The sequence below is a fragment of the Zalophus californianus genome, chromosome 2, assembly GCF_009762305.2.
Source record: "Zalophus californianus isolate mZalCal1 chromosome 2, mZalCal1.pri.v2, whole genome shotgun sequence".
Lineage (NCBI taxonomy): Eukaryota > Metazoa > Chordata > Mammalia > Carnivora > Otariidae > Zalophus > Zalophus californianus.
Genome location: NC_045596.1, coordinates 1,780,098 through 1,801,580, shown reverse-complemented (window position 1 = coordinate 1,801,580; position 21,483 = coordinate 1,780,098). Strand labels below are relative to the sequence as shown.

At 47.7% G+C, this 21,483-nt stretch overlaps 1 protein-coding gene across 6 annotated transcripts in view; it reads right to left on the bottom strand.

Moving 5' to 3' along the window:
- Positions 1-521: 521 nt before the first annotated feature.
- FAM193A (family with sequence similarity 193 member A) overlaps positions 522-21,483 on the bottom strand; it is a 163,275-nt gene continuing 142,313 nt past the window's right edge. For 4 of the 6 annotated variants that reach the window (XM_027598303.1, XM_027598302.1, XM_027598305.1 and 1 more), the window contains exons 20-22: positions 12,772-12,853; positions 1,926-4,087; positions 522-1,375 (exon numbers count right to left, since the gene is read on the bottom strand). In XM_027598303.1, the coding sequence (XP_027454104.1) occupies positions 3,994-4,087; positions 12,772-12,853 (176 nt within the window). In that variant the 3' untranslated portion in view covers positions 522-1,375; positions 1,926-3,993. The remainder of the gene's footprint in view (positions 1,376-1,925; positions 4,088-12,771; positions 12,854-21,483) is intronic. The other 2 variants (XM_027598307.1, XM_027598306.1) reach the window with 1 other exon arrangement.

Below are 21,483 nucleotides of genomic sequence, written 5' to 3'. Positions count from 1 at the left end.
TCCTCTTGGCATGGCCTGGTAATTTCTGCCTGGATTCCAACATCGTGAATTTTGTTTAGTGTGGGATACTTTTGTATTCTTTTAAAGAACGTTGGACTTTGTTCTAGCAGGCAGTTAAGATACTTAGGATCAGTTTGATCCTTCTGAGGCTTGCTTTTTAGATTTTACTCTAGGGCTTATTTAACCGCCCTGCTAAGGTCATAGCTTTCTGAGGACCCTAACGCCGGTGTCCGCACTGCGTATCACAAGGTTCTCCACCGTGGCTGGTGCAAACACTATTCCAGCCGGTCTGCCTTCTGGAGATTTTCCCTTGGGTTCCTGGAAGTTTATGCCACACCTGCAACATTAGTAGATTGTAGGGGACTCTGCAGACCCCCCGAGACCTTATGTGCAGCCCCTCACGTCTGGAACCCCGCCCCACAAATTCCAGCCACCTTGACCTCTCCAAATGCCAATCTCTGCTTGCTCTCCTCAGCAGGCCTGCTGGGCTCCGGGCTGTGCGACGCCCCCCGCCCCCCGCCCCCCCGCCCATCCTGGGCCTGGAAACTGCCTCCAGGCTGGAAGCTGGGGCGCCAAGAGGCTTACCTGGTTTCCTCCCCTTCACTCAGAAAACACCGCCACGTGCTGTGTTTCCCCCAACACCCAAAAACGTTGTTTAAACACCTTCCTCGGTTTTACAGTTGTGCGTGGCAGGGGCACAGTCTCCGTGGCAGTTCCTCCCTCACGGGTGCCGCCGGCACGTGTTTGGGACTCTTCCCCGTAACTACGCCGGCTGCTCCACGGAAGACCATGTGGACGGCTCCCGGGCACGGCGGGCGCCCGGCGGCGCGCAGTTTGTGTCGGGCCTAAGTTCTTGACGGTTCGGAGGCGCACAGTATTTCTCCGCGCGCCTCGCCTCCCAGCCCTCGGTGCTTATGCTTTACGTTTTCATAGTGGATCCGGGACAACGACCGCCTGTCACCGGGAAGACGAGGAACCGGGACTCAAGTTACTTCAATTCTGGTCATTCTGTGGGTGACCTTTTGTTGTGTTTAAAACAGAAACAGTGGGACCTGTGAGGTAAGTTTCTTCTCCTTTATCAATGAAATGAAGAAACGTTCATCCTTTCTGGTACAATACTCCTTTTGATGATGTTTTGGTTTAATAGCATGAGCATGTAGACAAAGTTCAATAAAAAGACACTTTTAACTGCTTCTTTTCTAGCCATCGTTATTTGATTTCATCTCACGATTGCCGTTACCGTGTAAAGGAGGTGATGCTCCAGCGTGTGGTCTGAGGCTCCCCCAGGGGCTGGCGCCCGGGTCTAGGCCCCGTGAAGACAGGAGCACTGGAGCTGGGTGTCCCGCAGAAGCACCTTGGGCCTCGGTTTCCCCATCTGTAAATGCAGTGTCCGGGCGTGAGGACACGCGATGACCAGTCCCCAGGCCTGGGCCTGCCTCCGGGGCTGCACTAGGGAGGCCCTGCCGCCGGGGCCTTCTGCCTCCCCCTCCCCCGGACTCTGTGCTGGGCCTCCCAGGCCCCAGATGCACCTTCAGAGACCTGGGAATGGGAAAGTGACACCCCCCTCTTGGGGAAGGAGCCAAAGGAAGAGCAGGGGCGGAAGGGGGCAGGTGGGGCCACCTCAGGAGTGGGCGCTCAGGGGTTCCGCTCACCACGCACGGCCCTGACAAGGTCCTGCTCCTGTCACAGGTGGGACCCTGCGGTCCCTCGGCACCCAGTGTGGCACCCCGGGACAGGCGGAAGCGGAGGCCCAGAGGAGGGACTGCCCCCAACACCACCTCAGCCCTGTCCCCGGGGAGAAGGGGACGGGGCAGGGGGCCTAGGCGGGCAGCTTCCCCGGAGACAGGCTCCCCCGCAGCCCCCCTCCCCGGACCCTTCCCAGCGTCTGCTGCACTGACCCAGCTGTGGCTCCCCTTTGCCCTCACCAGGGGGGTGGAGGCCCAGGCCTGGGCTTGAGAGTCCTGGAGGCACATCGGGGGCTTTCGAGGACGCGGCTCCCGCTGCGGTCACTGCCCAGCCCGTTCCTCGCTTTGCAGGGTCATCCCACGGGCAGAGCGGTACGCTTGTTCGCCCCACCTAGTCAGAGAAAAAGCAAAACCAGCCAGCCGGCCTCTTGCCCCGTCTCCTATTCCCAGGCCCTGCCGTTCCCACCCTTGTTTTCCTGCAAACCAGCTCCCACTGGGCTGTGGTCAAGGACCCTCCAGTGTCGAGAGCCCTGGGCCCGTCCCTGGAGCGCACCTTGACCACGGCAGCCCTGCCACGGCCAGTCTCCCCCCCCGCCGTGTCCTCCAGGCTGCCCTCCTCCTGCCACCCTGCACACTGGTTCTGGGTCCCGGACCCCTGACCTGTCCGCACTTGCTCCGGGGTGGCCTTCTGTCCACGAACAGCAATTCCCAATATGCCAGACATCTCACCTGGGGGGGGGGGGTGTCTGGTGGGCACCTCAGACTTGAGCCCTGCTCCAGGGCGGGCAGCCCCACCTCGCCCGGGGCTCAGACCACAGCCCGGGAGCCCCTCTTGCCTCCTCCCTCTGCTACCTGCATCCCGCCCGTCCAGAAGTGCTGTGGACGGAACCGGCAGAATGTTTCCAGAGGCCGCTTCCTCTCGCCCGGTCTCCACAGGGAAGCGGGGACACGCCCCAGCCCTGCGGCTGCACACAAGGCTTCCCGAGAGGTGGCGGGAGCAGTGCGGCTCCGCAGTGCTCTGGGAGGTGGGTGGCAGGACGGCGGCGACCGGGCGGCGGCTCCGCCAGGGACTCCTGCCAACGGCCTGGACCGACCGCAGAGGAAAGGAATCCGGGCAGCATCCCCACTCTCGTCCTAAATCCTGCCGGTGTCGTTCCTCGTTTAAACCCAAGCGAACACCTGTGACTCTTCATGGTCTCGTCTGAGATCGCCCCCTCCCCCCGCCGCACTGGACAAGCACCTGCCCATGGGGCTCTATGTAGTCCCAGGCTGCTGCCCCTCCGGCCCACCTGCTCTGCGTCCCCTGCCCCGGAGGTTAGAAGGCGGGGACCCCTGCTCCGCCTCCACCCCGCTGCTGCTGCTTGGGGTTACCACTGCTCTCTCACCAAACCCTCTCGAGCGCCGGGCTGGGCTCTGTCCTGGGCCTGGCCTTGCCTGGCACGCGGAAGGCCCCGGATACACTGCTGCATGGAGGATGGTGGGGGTGCCAGTACCCCTAAACTGCTGCCAGGGGTGACCCGGGAGATGCTCCAAGGCTGGTGGCCCAGGTTTCCCTTGGGGGGCACTGCCCCCCACTCGCCCCGTGCCCTGCCCCGCCCCCGGCACCACACCGCCCCCAGCAGAAAGCAACCAGACGAGGTCTTCTGCTGTACTAATGTATTCCATCTTTCAAAAAGAAAGACATGATTTTAATATTACTTAACAATATGTTAAAAAAGTAGCCAGGCAGGCCTCCGTGTTAATACAGTCGTACACTCTCTAACAGACTTGATGGTGTGAGTACTGGGTGGGGTTTTGTTTTTGAACTTTCTCATTCTGCAAGGGATCTTACACAAGCTGGCTACAAGTCAGGGGGTCAGACACAAACAGCGCAACGTGTACACTCGTAGACAGTAGATTGTGGAGGAGAACGGAAGAGCGCCTGCCCGCCCAGCCCGCCTCGGGTGGGGTGCAGGGCACACGAGAGCTGAGTGACGGCAGTGCCCTGGCGGGGACAGATGACAGGACAGGGCGAGATGCAGAGGCAACGAGCCACGTGGATGATGAAACGCGTCTCTGGCCACGACCCAGGCTCCCGGGCCGCGGGGTGGAGAACCGGCAGGAGCCACTGTTCCAATCCGACAGCACGGCGCCGTGCTCAACGCCTCACTCACAGACACACGCACACGAGCTCCCGGCGCGGGCCGAGCAGCGAGTCCTCGGTCTGGGGCTCTCGGGGGCGGCAGCCCACCCGGCCCGGCCCTGGGCCGGCGCTGCGGCTCCGGGGCCTGGCCCACCTCCCGCGCGTCCCTCTCCAGGCGGTCCTCATTCAGTGGGCAGCAAAAGTGGCTTTTTTCAAGCTAAAATTGGACCAGTTGATGGACAGTCTTTGTCGGGTCTGTCTAGCGGAATCCAGACAGAATCTGTGAAGACAAAGAGCCAAACAGTCAGGGAATGGAACAGCCCGCACCTGAGCTGGTGTCGGCAAAGCCCAATGTAACTCCGGGGGGCGGGGGGGTGGGCTCCCAGTTGCCAGACCCGGCGACAAGGTCCCCTCCGCATCTGGCCCCCCTTCAGAGCGTGGAACGGCCCTCGGGGGGATGGGGGCCCCCTTCTTCAGGACACTGGCCAGCACCCTCAATGTCCTCTGGGGTCCTGTGTCCTTCTTAGCTGCCCAAGGGAAGTTTCTGATAAGCCCGTCTGAGAACGTGCCAGCGGCCACCACCCTGCCCTTCTCCACGTGTTATCTGCCCTCATTTATCCACGAATGCACGCTTGAGTGTGGCACGGAACGGGACCTGGCCCGGTGAGACTCGGTCACAGCGCTGCCCGCCGCCCCCGGGTCTCCGAGGCAGGCCTCCAGCCCCGGAGCCCAGCTCTGCTGCACCCCTGCACGCCCAGCAGTGTTTGAAAAACACCGCCTTCTGCTACCTGCTTCCCAGGCAATAGTGGCTGATTCTGCATTAAATGCGAACACTTCCTTTCAAACGCCTATACTTCGCGTAATTTCTGAAGTTCTCACCTGTCCAGCTCTCATCTGAGCAGCAGAAACTTGAATTGAGCCTGCAAATGGTTACTGCTATCACCCAGCCAGAAGCTGAAGTGTGTTCATTTACACGGCGGTTCAATCGCCCACAACTTCTTGTGCTGCCGGCCGGGCGGTCTGTGTCCATCCCCCCGCCCTGCTCCCAAGACTACAGCCTCTCCTTCCCTGGCCACAAAGTTGGTCAAAACCCGAGTCCTAGTGGCGTCACCTTTTCAAGCTTCAGGAAACTGCCCCGTCCCCCCTTGCTCTGGCGGTAGCTCCCAGTGGTCCCCAGCAGGCCACGCACCCCCATGTCTCTCCACGCCCCATGGCTGGAATGCCTACAGGTGGCTCCGAGCCAATGGAAGCAAGGCCCCCAACGGCTCTCCCGGCACAGGGCCCCCAGGCCCCCAGCCGCCAGCTCTGTCTCCTTCCCACACCCCTGGCTCCCCTGCACCTGATGCTGACACCCCCTGCCCATCAGGCCTCCGTGTGGTCCGCTGTGGACTGTGTCACACACACTGCAAACGTGTACCCAGGTGACTGGGACCAAGCCTAGGTCGCCACAGCCCCCCAGCCCAGGTCCGGAAGCCCGACCCTGCCGACCCCTTGGCACCTCGCTGTCCTCTCCCGGGAGGCAGCCTGCACCCTGGCGTGTGTGACAATCGCCCCATGATCTCGCAGCCCCTCGCCCGTGTTTGCGTGTGCTGATTTCTGAACTTACAGGAACAGAATTGTCCTGTATTTTTTTCTTATTGCTTGCATTCAACACTATGTTGTGCGAGTCCTCCATGAGGCCGCTGTGTGCTCGTTTCCAAGGCTCCAAGAGCTCACCCCGCGGAACGGACAGACGAGCGGGTGCTGCTGCTCACGCAGGTGGGAGCACGGGGCTCCGTGAAATGGCCGGCTTCGACTTGACCCGATTCCGCCAAACTTCTCCACGGTCGCTGGAGCCGCTCTGTGCTCCCCCCGGGGGGTGGGGGAGCCACTGCCCCTGCGCACCCAGCCCCCATCAGGCGGGAGGCCTCTCCACAGGTCCGTGGTCACCGTTTTCTGTGACAGCACATCTGTCCACGCTGTTTGTCTTTTCCTGCTCTGTCATGTTTATCTGTTCTGATACCAACCCTTCGTGAGGTGCTGCACACACGGTCTCCTCACTTTCTTTAAAGAATTGTTGATTTTAATGTCATTTATCAATCTTTTATTTTATGGTTGGTGTTTTTAAGAAATCTTTCCCTACTCTGAGGTCAAAAAGATACTCACCTATATTCCAAATCAAAAGGTTTGCTTTTGATTTGAGGATACTCACCTCATCTAGAGGTGACCTTTGGGTAGGATATGGGGGGCAGATCCAATTTAAAAGTTTTTCTTACATAAACTTTCATAGCTCCATTTATGAACACACCCTCATTTCCACTGTCGATCTGTCTTTTGTCATAAACCAAAGCTCAGCGTTTGTACAGTCTGTTTCTGGGCTCCGGATTCTGCATGCATATCACAATGTTTTCATGATCGTCTTTGTAATGGGCAAGAAAAGCCGTCCGTTCTTCCTATTCTTCTAGGAGGATCAGATTAATCCTTTAGAAGTTGGTTTGATTTTTGTGTGAACGTCACACACATACAGGAGAGTAAACAGACACGTGCGCAAAAGGAAACTGGTAAAGGCGAACGCTGCGGAGCACAGGCATCAGGCTGTGGGACAGTGCCTCCCGGCAGCCCCCACTCACCCCAGAAGTAATCACCGTTCTGGCTTTTTAGGATAATTTCCTTGCTTTTATTTATAGTCTTAACACCTATGTACTGTATAGTATCCCTGAACGACAGACTTAATTTTTAGAATATACTTTACTGAGGTATAACTTATGTACAATAAATCAGTTATTCTAGAGCTCACAGTGCTGACAAATAAATACATCGGGTAACTATCCCCCCACTCAAGACACAGAACACTTCCAGGAAGTGTCCTTTTGCTCATCTCCTTGCTGCCCCAGCCCCAGGGAAACAGGGATCTGCTGTCTGTCACTAGGGATGAACTTGTATTTTCTGGCATCTCATGTACACGCAACTTTGCCGTATGTCACCTCTTGTCTGGCTTCTTGCCCTAAGCAACCTGCTTCTGAGATCTGGCTCTGGTGTTTCATCAGGAGTATGCTTTTCACTGCTGAGTGGTGTCCACTGGACGACAGAGCGCAGTTTATCTGCTCATCTGCTGTGGATACGGGTTGTCCCCAGTTTTTGGCTACTACAAGTGAAACTTCTAGAAACATTCATGTAGGAATCTTTGTGTGGATACATGCTCTTTCTTGTTTCTCTTGGGCGGAAAGCCAGGAGTGGAGCTGCTGGACTGAGAGGTGTACATTAAAAAATGTACTAACGGAAAGAGCCCAGATGTCTATTGACAGGAATAAATACAGAAGACGTGGCGTGTACACACAACGGAATGTTACTCAGCCATCAGAAGGATGAAATCTTGCCATTTACTTCGATGTGGATGGAACTAGAGGGTATTATGCTGAGCAAAATAAGTCAGTCAGGGAAAGACAAATACCATATGATCTCACTCATATGTGGAATTTAAGGAACAAAACAGAGGATCATAGGGGAAGGGAAGGAAAAATAAGATGAAATCAGAAAGGGAGACAAACCGTAAGAGACGCTGAACTCTAGGAGGGCACGTGAGGGGATGAGCACCGGGTGTTAATGCAACTGATGCATCATCACTCACCTCTACCTCTGAAACTAATGATACACTTTATGTTAATAATTGATTTTAAATAAAGCAATTTTTAAAAGTGTACTTTGGTTATGTCTAAACTGACCTTTATATCAACAGGGTACTATGTACATTCTCGTGTTCTGCCTTTTGTCTACTGTTCAGTTTGTAAGACCCACGTTGCAGACTGCTCTAGTTCGCTCCTTCCCTCGGCTCTACAGCATCCCACGTGTGACCGCATCGCCACGTATCCACCCTACACTAATGTGTTTTAAGAACACTCAATTTTACAAAATCTTTCTTGGGTTTTAAAATCTACAGATAAATTTTGGGAAGTGAGATAGCCTTATGATACTCACTTTTCCTATCAATGAATACAGGATCTATTCCAGGTCTTCAATATTCTTCACTCATGCTTCATTCTCTTCTACTCATAGGTCGTGGGCAACTTCTGTTAGATTTATTCATGGAGACTGCATAGATTCTGGTGCTCTTACAAATACTGTCTTTATTTAAACTACATTTTTAAATTACGGATGGTATAGAGAACATAACTTCTGTACACTGATCCTACAGCCAGTCCCTTCACTAAAAATTCTTTTTCTTGCTAAATTCTTTTGTAATTCCCTTTGTAGTCAATTAGATCATCTGTAAGTAAAATGGAACTTTATCTCCTGCTTTCCACTCCTTAAGCCTTTCTTTTCTCTTATTATGCTGTCTAGGAACCACGACTTAAGGCTGAACAGAAGAAGTGGAAACAGAGAGCATCTTTGTTTTGCACATGCTTCCACGCTTCCTGTTTGATTTCAAACTGTTTCATGTAGATTTCTTTTCTCTGTCTCTTTTGGTAAACTTCCTTTTCAGGGTAAGGATATTTCCTTCTACTATTAGTTTACCATTTTTCTTTTTTTAATTAATTGAATGCTAACATTTTATCAATGTCTTTTCTAAACCCATGGAAATAATCATATGGCTCTTCTTTAATTATCAATTTAGCAAATAGCATTTGTGGATTTCCTAATAGTAAATACTCCTTGCATTCATTCCTAGGGTACACCAGTTTGGTCATATACTGCTTTTTAAAATACTGTTGGATTTGGAATGTGAAATTTTTTTGCATCCAATTAATATTCATGACCGAAACAGATCTGTGATTTTTCATGTTTTCTGTATCGCTTTTAGCAGATTTTGTTATCAAAATCTTCCTTCTCTCGTAAAATGAAGTGGGGAGTCTTGTGCTATCTCCTCCTGTCAATCCTCTGGTAGAATCAGTAGAAGGCTGGATAATCTCTTAAGTTTTGGGAGAATTCTCAGCACAAATGTCAGAATGTAGTGTCTCGTCGGGATTATTTGCAACCACTACTCTGATTTCTTTGATGCTTACTGGATCTGTCAGGTTATTTTGTTATTGGGTTGATTTTGTATCTAAGTTTTAAAATTAATTGTAAGGTTGTTCCCAGTGTTCTCTTATGGTCATCACTACGGTACCTGTAGTTATGTCTTCCTTTTCATTTACATAGTCACAAAACTAAAGAAACCCTTTTCATTATGGAAGATGTCAAACCCATACAAAAGCAGAGTATGGTGACATGGGTGCAGCCATGGTCCAACTTTGATCATTCTCAACACTCTGGTTCTTTTCCATCTAATTACTGTATTGTTTTGTGTCTTTTCCCCCCTATTTTATCCTGATCGGTCTCTCAAAGGTTTATTTATTTAATATTTTCAAAGAGTCAAAGTTTGGCTTTGTTGATCTTCTCTGTATCTGTTTTCTCTTTCAGGATTCCTTTTATACATTATATCCTAAACTTTCTTTGGGTTTATTTGGTTGTTCTTTCCCTAATTTCTCAAACCCAAATCCTTAACTCATTAATTTTCAGGTTTTTGAAAACTCACTCGGCAGTCTTAAGACTCCACTGAAAGAGCGCTTGAGAACGAACTGTGTCCCCATCCCACAAGTTTTCATATGCAGTGTTTTCCTTCTCTTTTTTTTTTCTTAAAGATTTTATTTATTTATTTCAGAGAGAGAGAGCACGAGAGGGGGAAGGGTCCGAGGGAGAAGCAGACTCCCCGCGGAGCAGGGAGCCCGATGCAGGGCTCGATCCTGGGACTCCAGGACCACAACCCGAGCCGAAGGCAGTCGCTCAACCGACTGAGCCGCCCAGGCGCCCGTTTCCCTTCTCTTTTAGTTCCACATATTTTTAAATGTCTACTGTGGTTTCCTATTGAACCCATGAGTTAAACATACTTTCAGATTTCCAAATACTTAGGGACTTAAAAATGTACTTCTTGTAAATTGCCGACCTAAATGTGGTGTCAGAGAACACAGTTACACATATTCCTTCTCTGAAACTTCTGCGCCGTCCTTTCTGTGGCCCAGTACCCGCTCCGCCTCCATGAGCGTCCTCTGTGGGCCCAAGAACACAGACGCCCTGTTCCCTGGACGCACTTTCATCTGTATCCACCTTCCACATCCCTGTGGATGTGGGCGCTGCTCAAGCAAGCGGCCACACGGAGACAGCTGGAGATGTCCTACACGGGAGGGGGATCGGATCCTCTATGAAGCCCAAACTATTTCCCGTTTGTATTTTGAGGCTATTTCATTTAGTACCTAGTTTAAAATTTCTATGTCTTCCTCACACACTGAACCTTTTAGCACCATGTAGCCACCTTTATCTGTCCCTTATATTAATCCATATTCTGGATGATAATAACATAATTATACAACAGCTTCCTCTTTACGTCCACCTTTTTTTTTTTTTTTAAAGATTTTATTTGTTAGAGAGAGAGCATGAGAGGGGGGAGGGTCAGAGGGAGAAGCAGACTCCCCGCCGAGCAGGGAGCCCGATGCGGGACTCGACCCCAGGACTCCAGGATCATGACCCAAGCCGAAGGCAGTCGCTTAACCAACTGAACCACCCAGGCGCCCTTTACGTCCATCTTTCTATTCACTGTATTTTAGGTATGTTCTTATAAACAGAGAGTGTGTGTGCGCGTGTGTAAGCATGTGTGTGTGTACTGAAAATCGTTAACACAATCTGACAAACTTTTTTTTCTCTTATGGTTGCTGATAAAACTGAACTTGTGTCTCTCGTGTTTTTAAAATTTGTTTACTGTACTTTCTTTACATTTATTTTTTTCATTTTGAGTTTTGATTTTTTTCCTTCTACAGATTAGCAATTTATACACCCTATTTCTATTCTTTCAATGCTTACTTGTGAAACTGTATCACCCATTTAGCTTCAAGTCTGAATATTAAATACCTGTTAAATACCTCAACCAGAAAAGGACGTGAGGATGCTCAGCTTCATTTCACACCCAGCTTACATGCTATTGCTGTTCAATACGGTGGTTCTTTCAGACATAATGTCAATTAGACATTATTACTATCTTGTTACAAAGAAAATGTTTTATTTAACAACATTTATCAGGCTGTTTCTCTCTCTCCTTCCTGCAAATCACACTGTCTTTCTGAGATATCTTTCTCTTTTGAAGATTTTTTTTAAACACAGATGTCTTTGGAGCAAGTCCCTTTAGTTTTTCTTTATTATGGAAAAGAACAGGTTTGTGGGATACACAGTTACAGACTGACAACTTTCTCTCAACGCTGTAAATATCACCCCATGGTCTTCTGGTTTCACATCTACTATGTTGAAGAATGGATTTTTGTTTGTTTATCCCATTGGTGTATGTTGTGTTTCTGAATTTGTAGATTTGGATTTCTCATTAGCTCTGCAAAATCCCCAGGCGCTGTATCTCTTCAAATATAGCTTTTCTGTAGCCTTCACATTCTCCTAGGGGGGCTCCAGTTAAATGTCTGTCAGACTCAGTCTCTCCTCCATGTGTCTGAACCTCTTTCCTCTTTTCTAATTTCCTTGTGTGTGGGTGCATTCTGGGTACATCTTTCAGATAGTTCTTCTAGTTCACAAATTCCCTCTTCAGCAATGTCTATTTAACATGTATCTATTAACATCTTGATTTTACTCATTACATTTTTCATTTCTAGATGTTTCTTTTCCCCAGGGCTTGGGTGTTTGATAATCTTTGTTTATAAGGTCATGCATGATTTTAAAGTATATGAGTCCTACAGGTCTACCTTGGGAAAATATCTCTCCAAAGTTCTGCCTTTATCCACAAAATGCTCCCTAGAATCCAACTTCGGGGCAAACTGTCTTAGTAACTCAAGTGATTTGCTTACAGATTCTTTGTACAAACACACTTCCATCACCTGAGAATGACAATTCTATTTCTTCCTTCTGATCCTTAGCCCTCTGTTTCTTCTCACACCTTCACAAACAGAAGTTGTAACATTGGGCTTCCTTATCTTCTTTTTTCTTTTTTAATCTCAAGGGATAGCTTTTAATGTTTCACTGTAACTATGGCATTTATTGTATTTTATGGGTACCTTTTATTATGTTAAGGATATGCTAGGCCTACGTATGAGTTTTTATTAGGATGGACGTCCATCTTTAGCAAATGCTTTACTCTAAGATGAGATACATACACACACGCACACATACATAAATTATATAATAAACATAACTTCCAGAGTCATTTAGAATTCTATATTTCATTTATTTTTATCTTTTATTTATTTATTTTATTTTTTTCATCTTTTATTTTTTTTTAAGGAGGCTCTGTGCTAGGCGTGGAGCCCAATGCGGGGCTTGAACTCCTGACCTCGAGATCAAGACCTTAGTTGAGATCAAGAGTCAGACACTTAACCGACTGAGTCACCCAGATGCCCCTACAATATTTCAGATATGAGTTAATGACTTTTTGCACTGCAAACTACCTGCTCCTTTTGTGTGTGTATGTGTGTATTATCTGAAACAAACAGGTTAAAGAAGGAACAAGAAACTTTAAAATGAAATTTGCTTGCCATAATTCACAAAGTAGATAAAATACTATTGAACACAGTACTAATGAAATCTGCTTAGCAGGAAAACTGAGCGAATCTCTAAGATGTTACTTTTCTCCCTAAAAGCATGCCATATCAGTGTGTTCCAATGTCAGCACACATGAGGATGACCAGGGACGCTTGTGACAACACAGATGTTGGGTCCCTCCCAAGAGTGATTCAGCAGGTCTGGGGAGGGGCCTGCTCCCTGATGCTGCTGGTCCGGAGCCACCATCCTCAACCAGTCTTCACACAGAGGGGTGGGGAGAGGTGACCGGGTGTGAGGGTGAGTGAGGAGGCCCGTGTGTGTGCTAGGACTGTGGGGGGACGTGTGTGACAGGCCCCTCGGCTAGCTGACAGAACTTGTATCCATGACAGCAGCAATGCCAGGGGAGGGTCGGGAGGGTCAGGAGGGTCATGTCTGGAAGCCGTGAAACCATCATTTCAGACACAAAGCCATAACATTTACCTTTTGAAATACTCCACTTCCCTCTCTGTCTCATCCATATCCACGCTGTCTAGGTCGATATCTTTAGGCAGAAAGACATCATCTGTAAAATGAAAGAAAAGAGGCAAGTCAGATTACAAGAGAACAGATTACCTGGCTTTACTTAATTTTAATAACTTCACAAACTGAAAATTTTCTCTAAAATGAGACTTTACAAACAGCCCAAGGAGGGCAGATGTCTCTCATGTGCTTGTGAACTTCCATGTTCAACCTGGAAATTACGGAACTCACAAGTTTGCTGAGCGAAGCAACTGTGGCTTCAGGTCCCACTAGAAGAGATCCATTTGCTGGCACCCAGATTCCCCAAGTGACTGGTCTTTACTTGACACATTTCCGTGATGGGAGGGCCCTTGAGAAGACTCCCTGAAACCTAAGGTGCTTGCAAGCCCAGAGTCTGTCCTAAGTCCCTACAGGAGGGCAGGAAGGAGTGGGGGCATGCTAGTGAACAGAAGCCCAGAAGGCAGCCCCATAGGGAGGCGAATGCTGTCCCTTGCAAGTGCCCCTCACAGCAACAGGACACGACTGACTGTACCAGGGACATCGACACCAACCTCTATTGGAAGATGGCTCTCCCAGGCATTCAGTTATACGTGCAGCATCCCAGAGACATCATCAAACACTTTTCAGGCCGTTCCAATAAAAAAGGAAGGCTGTATTTCACTTTGCAGTTAAATCACCTTCTTTGAAAACAGGCAGGATGGCAGGGAGACTAATGATTCAGAATTATTCCAAATCCTTGAATCTCAGCAAGTTTGAGGGGTTCAACTTCGTGCTTCTTCTCTGCCCACCCTGTCTGTTACAATCTGTGGGATCCTGGGTACTGCCTGAGCCCTGGGCACCAGAGGCTACGTCAGCGCACAAGAGAGCTGGTGGTGCACACACAACACCTGGCCCCATCCGCAAAGGAAGGTACAGAGTCCCCACTTCCCTGCAGTCTTTAGCATGGGATAATTTTTTGTCCTCTGTAGAAAACAAAGACACACCTTTGTTCCTTTCACTGGGGCACTCTGACAGTAGCATAAGCTGGAATGGCAGCTAACGTTTTGCTGACTTAGACCACCAGGCAGAGTGCCTTCACATCTGTGAGCTCACAGAAACGTCTGCAAAGAGCTTCCCCATAGGGACCTGCATGACCACAGCCCCTCCCAGCCACCCACTGCTGGCACCCAGAGCTCCCTGCGCCCAGCTTTCCTCTGCACTACCCCCGCCCCCACCAACCCCTCCTTCCATGGGGATACGGACACCACCAAACCTCCCCCACTGCCCCAGACTGCTTTCGTGAGTTGCACGTCCCTGCAGCTAGCTCCTTTACAGGCACCTTCAGGCATCTGCCCCCCAGTATGGTGTGCTGTGAGCCTGCTCCGTTTCTGACGGGGAACCTCAGCCCCGCCTCACTCTCACGTCATGGCTTCTACCGGCCCAGCAAATTCTCTGTGAACAGTCTAGGACCGCCCCCACCCAATCTCTACCCACTGCTGCTGCATCAGAGCTGGCCTTCACCAGCTTCCCAGCCGGGCTCCACCCTGCCCAACCCAGCCAGTGCAGACTCATCCTCACAACACACGCAGCTCACAGCTGCCCTGTGTCCACGGCCCAATCCATTCCTCCCTGGCCACACCAAGACTATTCCGATTGGGCCTTCATCTACATGTCCACCTGCAGACCTCGCCTGCCTGCCAACTAGACTTGCTGAGGCCCGGTTCAAAGAAATCCTGGTGTATGGGGAAGGGCGACATAGGGCAGGAGTGTTTAGAGATGTAATGAAAGTGAAGTCTAGGAGAGCGAGTCTCTGATCAACAGTCCTTCCATTAACAGTTCTGGAAGAGGAACAATGACAAAAGTGAATAGAGCAGGTATATCTGCTGGAAAAGCTGTCTTTGAAAGCAATTTCTAATCTTCTTTTCTTCTGATCAGAATTAATAATCACTAGTGAACATCTTGGCATAAGAAAAAAAAGTGACAAAACCATAACCAGATTCAGTACCAGGAAAATATTTTTCACAACAGCAAAGCTACATTAATCAGAGTGGAAAGTGTGACCCAGCCAGGCTAGGCTTCTGTACATTATTAAGACTGTAGGAAACATTTCGCTTTGCCAGAGCTCAGAGAATTCTATGCCCCTGACCCCCACTCGAGGACGCGCGCCTAACGGTGAGCATCATCCAACCGGAAGAGGACAGGGAACACTTCACAGGAGGACCAACACCAGCATGGGATGCAGTCAGATGGAGACCTATAAACGCCCTGTGTCTGACATAGCAGAAATAATGCAGCTGGGAAATGGAAGAAAAGGGACTGCAAAAGGTGGGGAGTGGAAAGGATGGAAGCAGTTCACGGACTATTGTCCAGGCAGTAAGTGGTGTCAGAGAGGCTGCCTTGAAGCCAGCTGTGGAAGGTAAGCGAGGAAACCAACGACGGGCCAACAGTGCAAGTGTGGAGGAATGCACTCAGGCAAGATCGCCAACTTTCTTAAACGTCGATGATTGTCAAAAATAAAAGCTAAGAAAAGAAAATCATATAGAAAAAACAACAGCAAATATAAAATATACAGACTAATTATAAAATGTCGTCGGAGCTGAGACAAAGCACATAGTAATAATATATGAGAAAGGGGCTTAAATTACCTCCAGATAAGATTTTCCATTTGGCTCACAAAGCAAGATTCAAGATTTGTGCTGTCTGAAATCAGAGAAGGAGCTACCACTGAGGGACTCAGGGATGAGAACAGAAGTGTCCCGCCAGGCGAATGGAGACACAAAGAGCGGGGGCGCAGCGATCACCACCTTTAGACAAAGTAGAATTCAAGGCAAAAGCACAATGAAAGGACATTTTTTAGTACTAAAACCCTGAATTCACTGAAAAGATATTAGTTAGCAATGTGCACCAAATACAAACACCACTTTATAAAGCAAAATTGCAAGAAAGACAAGAAAACCTAGAAACTCATTAATAATAAATAACAGGAGACAGGGGCGCCTGGGTGGCTCATTGGTTAAGCGTCTGCCTTCGGCTCAGGTCATGGTCCCGGGGTCCTTGGATCGAGCCCCACATCGGGCTCCCTGCTCCGCGGGAAGCCTGCTTCTCCCTCTCCCACTCCCCCTGCTTGTGTTCCCTCTCTCGCTGTGTCTCTCTCTGTCAAAGAAATAAAATCTTTAAAATATAAATAAATAAATAAATAACAGAAGACAGGTCAAGAGGACAAAAAACCAGGAAGGAAACAGAAGACCTAACCCTAAATATTATTGATCGATACATCATGGAGATATATACATTCAATTTTCACCATGACAACAGAAAAAAATACATTTTTATCTCAAGTGTATACAGAGCAGTTACAAAAGCTGGTCACAAGGAAAATATCAGGAAATTCCATAAAGCAGAAATATTATGAATAATGGTCTCTGATCGCAATGCAGAAAAGCTAGAAATTATTAACATAAAAAAGGCTTTCCCAGGGGAACCTGGGTGGCTCAGTCTGTGAGGTGTCTGCGCTTGGCTCAGGTCATGATCCCAGGATTCTGGGATCGAGCCCAGTATTAGGTTCCCTGCTCAACAGGTAATCTGCTTCTCCTTCTCTCTCAGCCACCCACCCCCCACTTGTTTACTCTCTCTCAAATAAATAAAATCTTAAAAAAAAAGAAAAAAAAGACTCTTCCACCAGGAAACCTAAAAGCCACCTATTAAACTACTGGGCAAAGGAGGGGACAAAAACAAAGAAATTCCTGAATTTCTTAAAACAAAATGCCAATGGAAACATTATCAGACTATGAAATATATTTAAAGGAATGATCAGAGGAAAATTTGAAGTGCTAAATACTTCGAGCAATAAAAAATTGTGGAATGAAAACAAATGAGCTAAATTCCCAAATCAAAAAGTTAGAAAGTAAACAACAAAGTAAAAGCAAGCACGGGAAGAAAATAAAGATAAAAGCAGAAATTGATGAGATATTAGAAAGAACAGTAAACCTAGCTAATGAACAGCCTGTTTTTTTAAAAAAAAAGTGAATAAAATACACAAACTTTTTTTTTTTTTTAAAGTGGGCTCCACACCCAACGTGGGGCTTGAACTCACAACCCCGAGATCAAGAGTCACATGCCCCACTCACTGATCCACTCGGGCATTCTCAAAATAAACAACAAGCTATTAATTAGCTGAATGAAACAGAATGGGGAGAAAACACAAATACACAAAATAAGAAATGGTGAGGAGGCAGAGCAAGATGGCGGAGGAGTAGGAGACCTGGATTTCATCTGGTCTCAGGAATTCAGCTGAATAGGGATCAAACCATTCTGAACACCTACGAACTCAACAGGAGATCGAAGAGGAGAGTAGCTACAACTCTCTGAACAGAGAAGCGACCACTTACTGGAAGGTAGGACGTGCCGAGAAGTGAACCCGAGGTGATATTCGGAAGGATAGATGGCGGGGGAGGGGGCCTCCGTCGGCCGCTTCTGGCAAGTGCTAGAGCCGCGGAGCACAAAATCGGACCTTTTAGAAGTCCCTCGGTGGAGGGACGTCAGTGCAGTGGCTAAGCGGGGGTGGAACCCTCGCGGGACAGTGTGGTCTCAGGACCCTCGGGGTCACAGAAAGACCGGGGGTGCCTGAGTGCGGCAGAGCTCCCAGGGATCGGAGCGGGGAAGCCGGCTGCAGAGACGGAGCCGAGGCGCGGGCTCTCAGCTCGGGGTTGCCGTAAACTGTGATCCGCGGCCCAGTCGGGCCACTGCTCCTCCAGCAGGGACCCAACAAGCGGCAGAGCCGGGGATACTCCCCTTCCTCCCCCGGGAGGAGCGGCGCGGGAGCGCACCGCAAGGATCTGCCGGGTTTGGAGACTCCACACGGGGTCGGGTGCCAGAGATAGCAACGCTCGGGCACAGGCCGGGTGAGCACGGAGTGCGGCCGGAGACCGGGGACAAGGGAGTGACTGCTTTTCTCTGGGGGCGCACTGAGGAGCGGGGCCCCGAGTTCTCGGCTCCTCCAGGCGGAGATTGGGAGGCCACCATTTTCACCCTGGTCCTCCAAAGCTGCACCGAGAGCTTGCAGGGAACAAAAGCTCCTGAGAGCAAACCCGAGCAGCTTGCTTAGCCCGGACCGACAAGGGCGGGGCAATTCCGCCTCCGGCAAAGACATTTGGGAACCACGGCAACAGGCCCCTCCCCCAGAAGATCAGCACGAACAGCCAGCAAGCCAAGACCAAGTTGATCGATCAAGGAGAATAGGAGAACTCCAGCGCTAGGGGAATACTGCACATAGAATTCATGGCTTTTTTTTTTTTACCATGATTCATTAGTCTTTCAACTTAAAAAAAAATTTTTTTTTTCTTGGGATGCCTATGTGGCTCAGTCAGTTAAGCGTCTGCCTTCGGCTCAGGTCATGATCCAGGGTCCTGGGATCGAGCCCCTGTTGGGCTCCCTGCTAAGCGGGGAATCTGCTTCTCCCTCTGCTTGTGCTTGCTCATGCGCTCTCTCTCTCTGACAAATAAATAAATAAAAATCTTAAAAAAATTTTTTTTCCTTTTTCAACCAATTTTTTTTATCAACTCCTTTTTATTTTTTTTTTAAAGATTTTATTTATTTGACAGAAAGAGACACAGCAAGAGAGGGAACACAAGCGGGGGGGGGGTGGGAGAGGGAGAAGCAGGCTCCCCCTGCTTGTGCTCCCTCTCCTGCTGTGTCTCTGTCAAATAAATAAATAAAATCTTTAAAAACAAAATTTTTTAATTTTCATTTTTACAGTTACACTCTACCCCTTCATTGTACTAACAGACCAAAATACACCCAAAATCTAGTGAATGGTTCTGCTCTATTCACCTGTCTGCTCATATCCTCTTGTTGTTGTTTTTTGGGGGGTGGGGTTTTTTTTGTTGTTGTTGTTAAAGTCTTTTAAAATTTTCATCTTTAGTTACATTCTATCCTTTCAATATATTTAACTTTATTTTTGTATAAAAAGTTTTTCTTTCTTTACAATTTTGAGACGTAGTTTTTTCTAACTGACCAAAATACACTCAGGAGACAGTATATTGCTCTGTTCTGTTAACCTGTTTATATCCCTTTTTTGTTTGTTTTTCTTCTCTTTTGTTCTTCCTGTCTTTTAATTTCCATTTTTACAGTTACATTCTATCTTTTCGTTGTATTTGACTTTATTGTTATACATATTTAAGTTCTTCTCTCTTTACAAATTTGGGATCTAGTTTTCTAAAAAACAGACCAAAATACACACAGAATCCAGTGTATTGCTCTATTCTGCTCACTGGTCTGATTATATTCTCTTTTTTTCTTTTCGTGTTTCAGTTTTGGGTCTGACTTGTTTAGTGTATAGTTCTCTGGGGTCACTGTTGCCATTTTAGTATTTTGTTCTCTCGTTCATCTATTCGTCTCTGGACAGAATGATAAGATGGAAAAACTTACCTCAAAAAAAGAGAGCGAGAGGCAGTACTGACTGCCAGGGACTTAACCAGTATGGACATAAGACGTTGGAACTAGAGTACAGAATAACAATTATAAAGATACGAGCTGGGCTTGAAAAAAGCATGGAAGACACTAGAGGATCCCTTTCTGGAGAAATAAAAGAACTAAAATCTAACCAAGTCAATATCAAAAAGGCTATTGATGAGATGCAATAAAAAAATGGCGGCTCTGCTAGGATAAATGAGGCAGAAGAGAGAATTAGTGATATGGAAGACCAAATGATGGAGAATAAAGAAGCTGAGACAAGGACAGACAAACAACTACTGGATCACGAGGGCAGAATTCAAGAGATAAGTGACACCATAAAGCAAAACAATATTAGAATAACTGGGACCCCAGAAGAAGAGGAAGGGTGGGCAGAAGGCATATTGGAGCAAATTATAGTGGAGACCTTCCCTAATCTGGGGAAGGAAATGGGCATCAAAATCCAAGAGGCACAGAGAACTCCCCTCTCAATATCATTAAAAGTAGGCCAACACCCTGACGTATAATAGTGAAGCTTGCTAATCTCAGAGACAAAGAGAAAATCCTAAAACCAGCTGGGGACAAGAGGTCAGTAACTTAGAAGGACTAAAACATTAGACTGGCAGCAGACCTACTCACAAGAGACCTGGCAGGCCAGAAAGGACTGGCATGATATATTCAGGGTGCTAAATGAGAAAAATATGCAGCCAAGAATACTTTATCCAGCTAGGATATCATTCAAAATAGGAGGGATAAAAAGCTTCCAGGACAAACAGAAACTAAAAGAATTTGTGATCACCAAACCAGCCCTACAAGAAATATTAAAAGGGGTCCTCTAAGCAAAGAGAAAGCCCCAAAGTAACACAGGCCAGAAAGAAACAGAGACAATATAAATTATCAGTCACTTTACAGGTAATACAATGGTACTAAATTTGTATCTTTCAATAATTACTCTGCACATAAATGGGCTAAATGTCCCAATCAAAAGACACAGGGTATCAGATTGGATAAAACAAGAACAACAACAACAACAAAAAACAAGACCCATCGATATGTTGTCTGCAAGAGACTCATTTTAGACTGAAAGACACCTCTAGATTTAAAGGGAGGGGGTGGAAAGCCATTTATCATGCGAATGGACATCAAAAGAAAGCTGGGATGGCAATCCTTATAACAGACAAATCAAATTTTAAATCAAAGACCATAATCAGAGATGAGGAAGGACACTATATAATAATTCAAGGGTCTATCCAACAAGAAGATCTAACAACTGTAAATATTTATGCCCCTAACATGGGAGCAGCCAATTCATAACAAAATCAAAGAAATACATCAACAATAATACAATAATAGTAGTGGACTTTTAACACCCCCCTCACTGCAATGGACAGATCATCTAAGCAAAAGATCAACAAGGAAATAAAGACTTTAAATGACACACTGGACCAAATGGACTTCACAGATATATTCAGAACATTCCATCCCAAAGCAAGAGAATACACATTCTTCTCAAGTGCACAAGGAACATTCTCCAGAATGGATCACATCCTGGGTCAGAAATCAGGTCTCAACCGGTACCAAATACTGGGATTGTTTCCTGCATATTTTCGGACCACAATGCTTTGTGGAATTGGAATTCAATCACAAGAGGAAATTTGGAAAGAACTCAAATACATGGAGGCTAAAATACATGGAGGCTACTAAAGCATGGATGGGTCAACCAGGAAATTAAAGGTTTAAAAAATTCATGGCAACAAATGAAAATGAAAACACAACTGTTCAAAATCTTTGGGATGGGGCGCCTGGGTAGCTCAGTCGTTAAGCGTCTGCCTTCGGCTCAGGTCATGACCCTAGGGTCCTGGGATTGAGCCCTGCGTCAGGCTCCCTGCTCCATGGGAAGCCTGCTTCTCCCTCTCCCACTCCCCCTGCTTGTGTTCCCTCTCTCACTGTGTCTCTGTCAAATAAATAAAATCTTTAAAAAAAAAAAAATCTTTGGGATGCAGCAAAGGAGGTCCTAAGAGGGAAGTATATAGCAATACAAGCCTTTCTCAAGAAACAAGAAAGGTCTCAAATACACAACCTAACCTTACACCTAAAGGAGCTGGAGAAAGAAGAGCAAATAAAGCCTAAACCAAGCAGGAGAAGAGAAATAATAAAGATCCGAGCAGAAATCAATGAAATAGAAACCAAAAGAACAACAGAACAGATCAACAAAACTTGGAGCTGGTTCTTTGAAAGAATTAA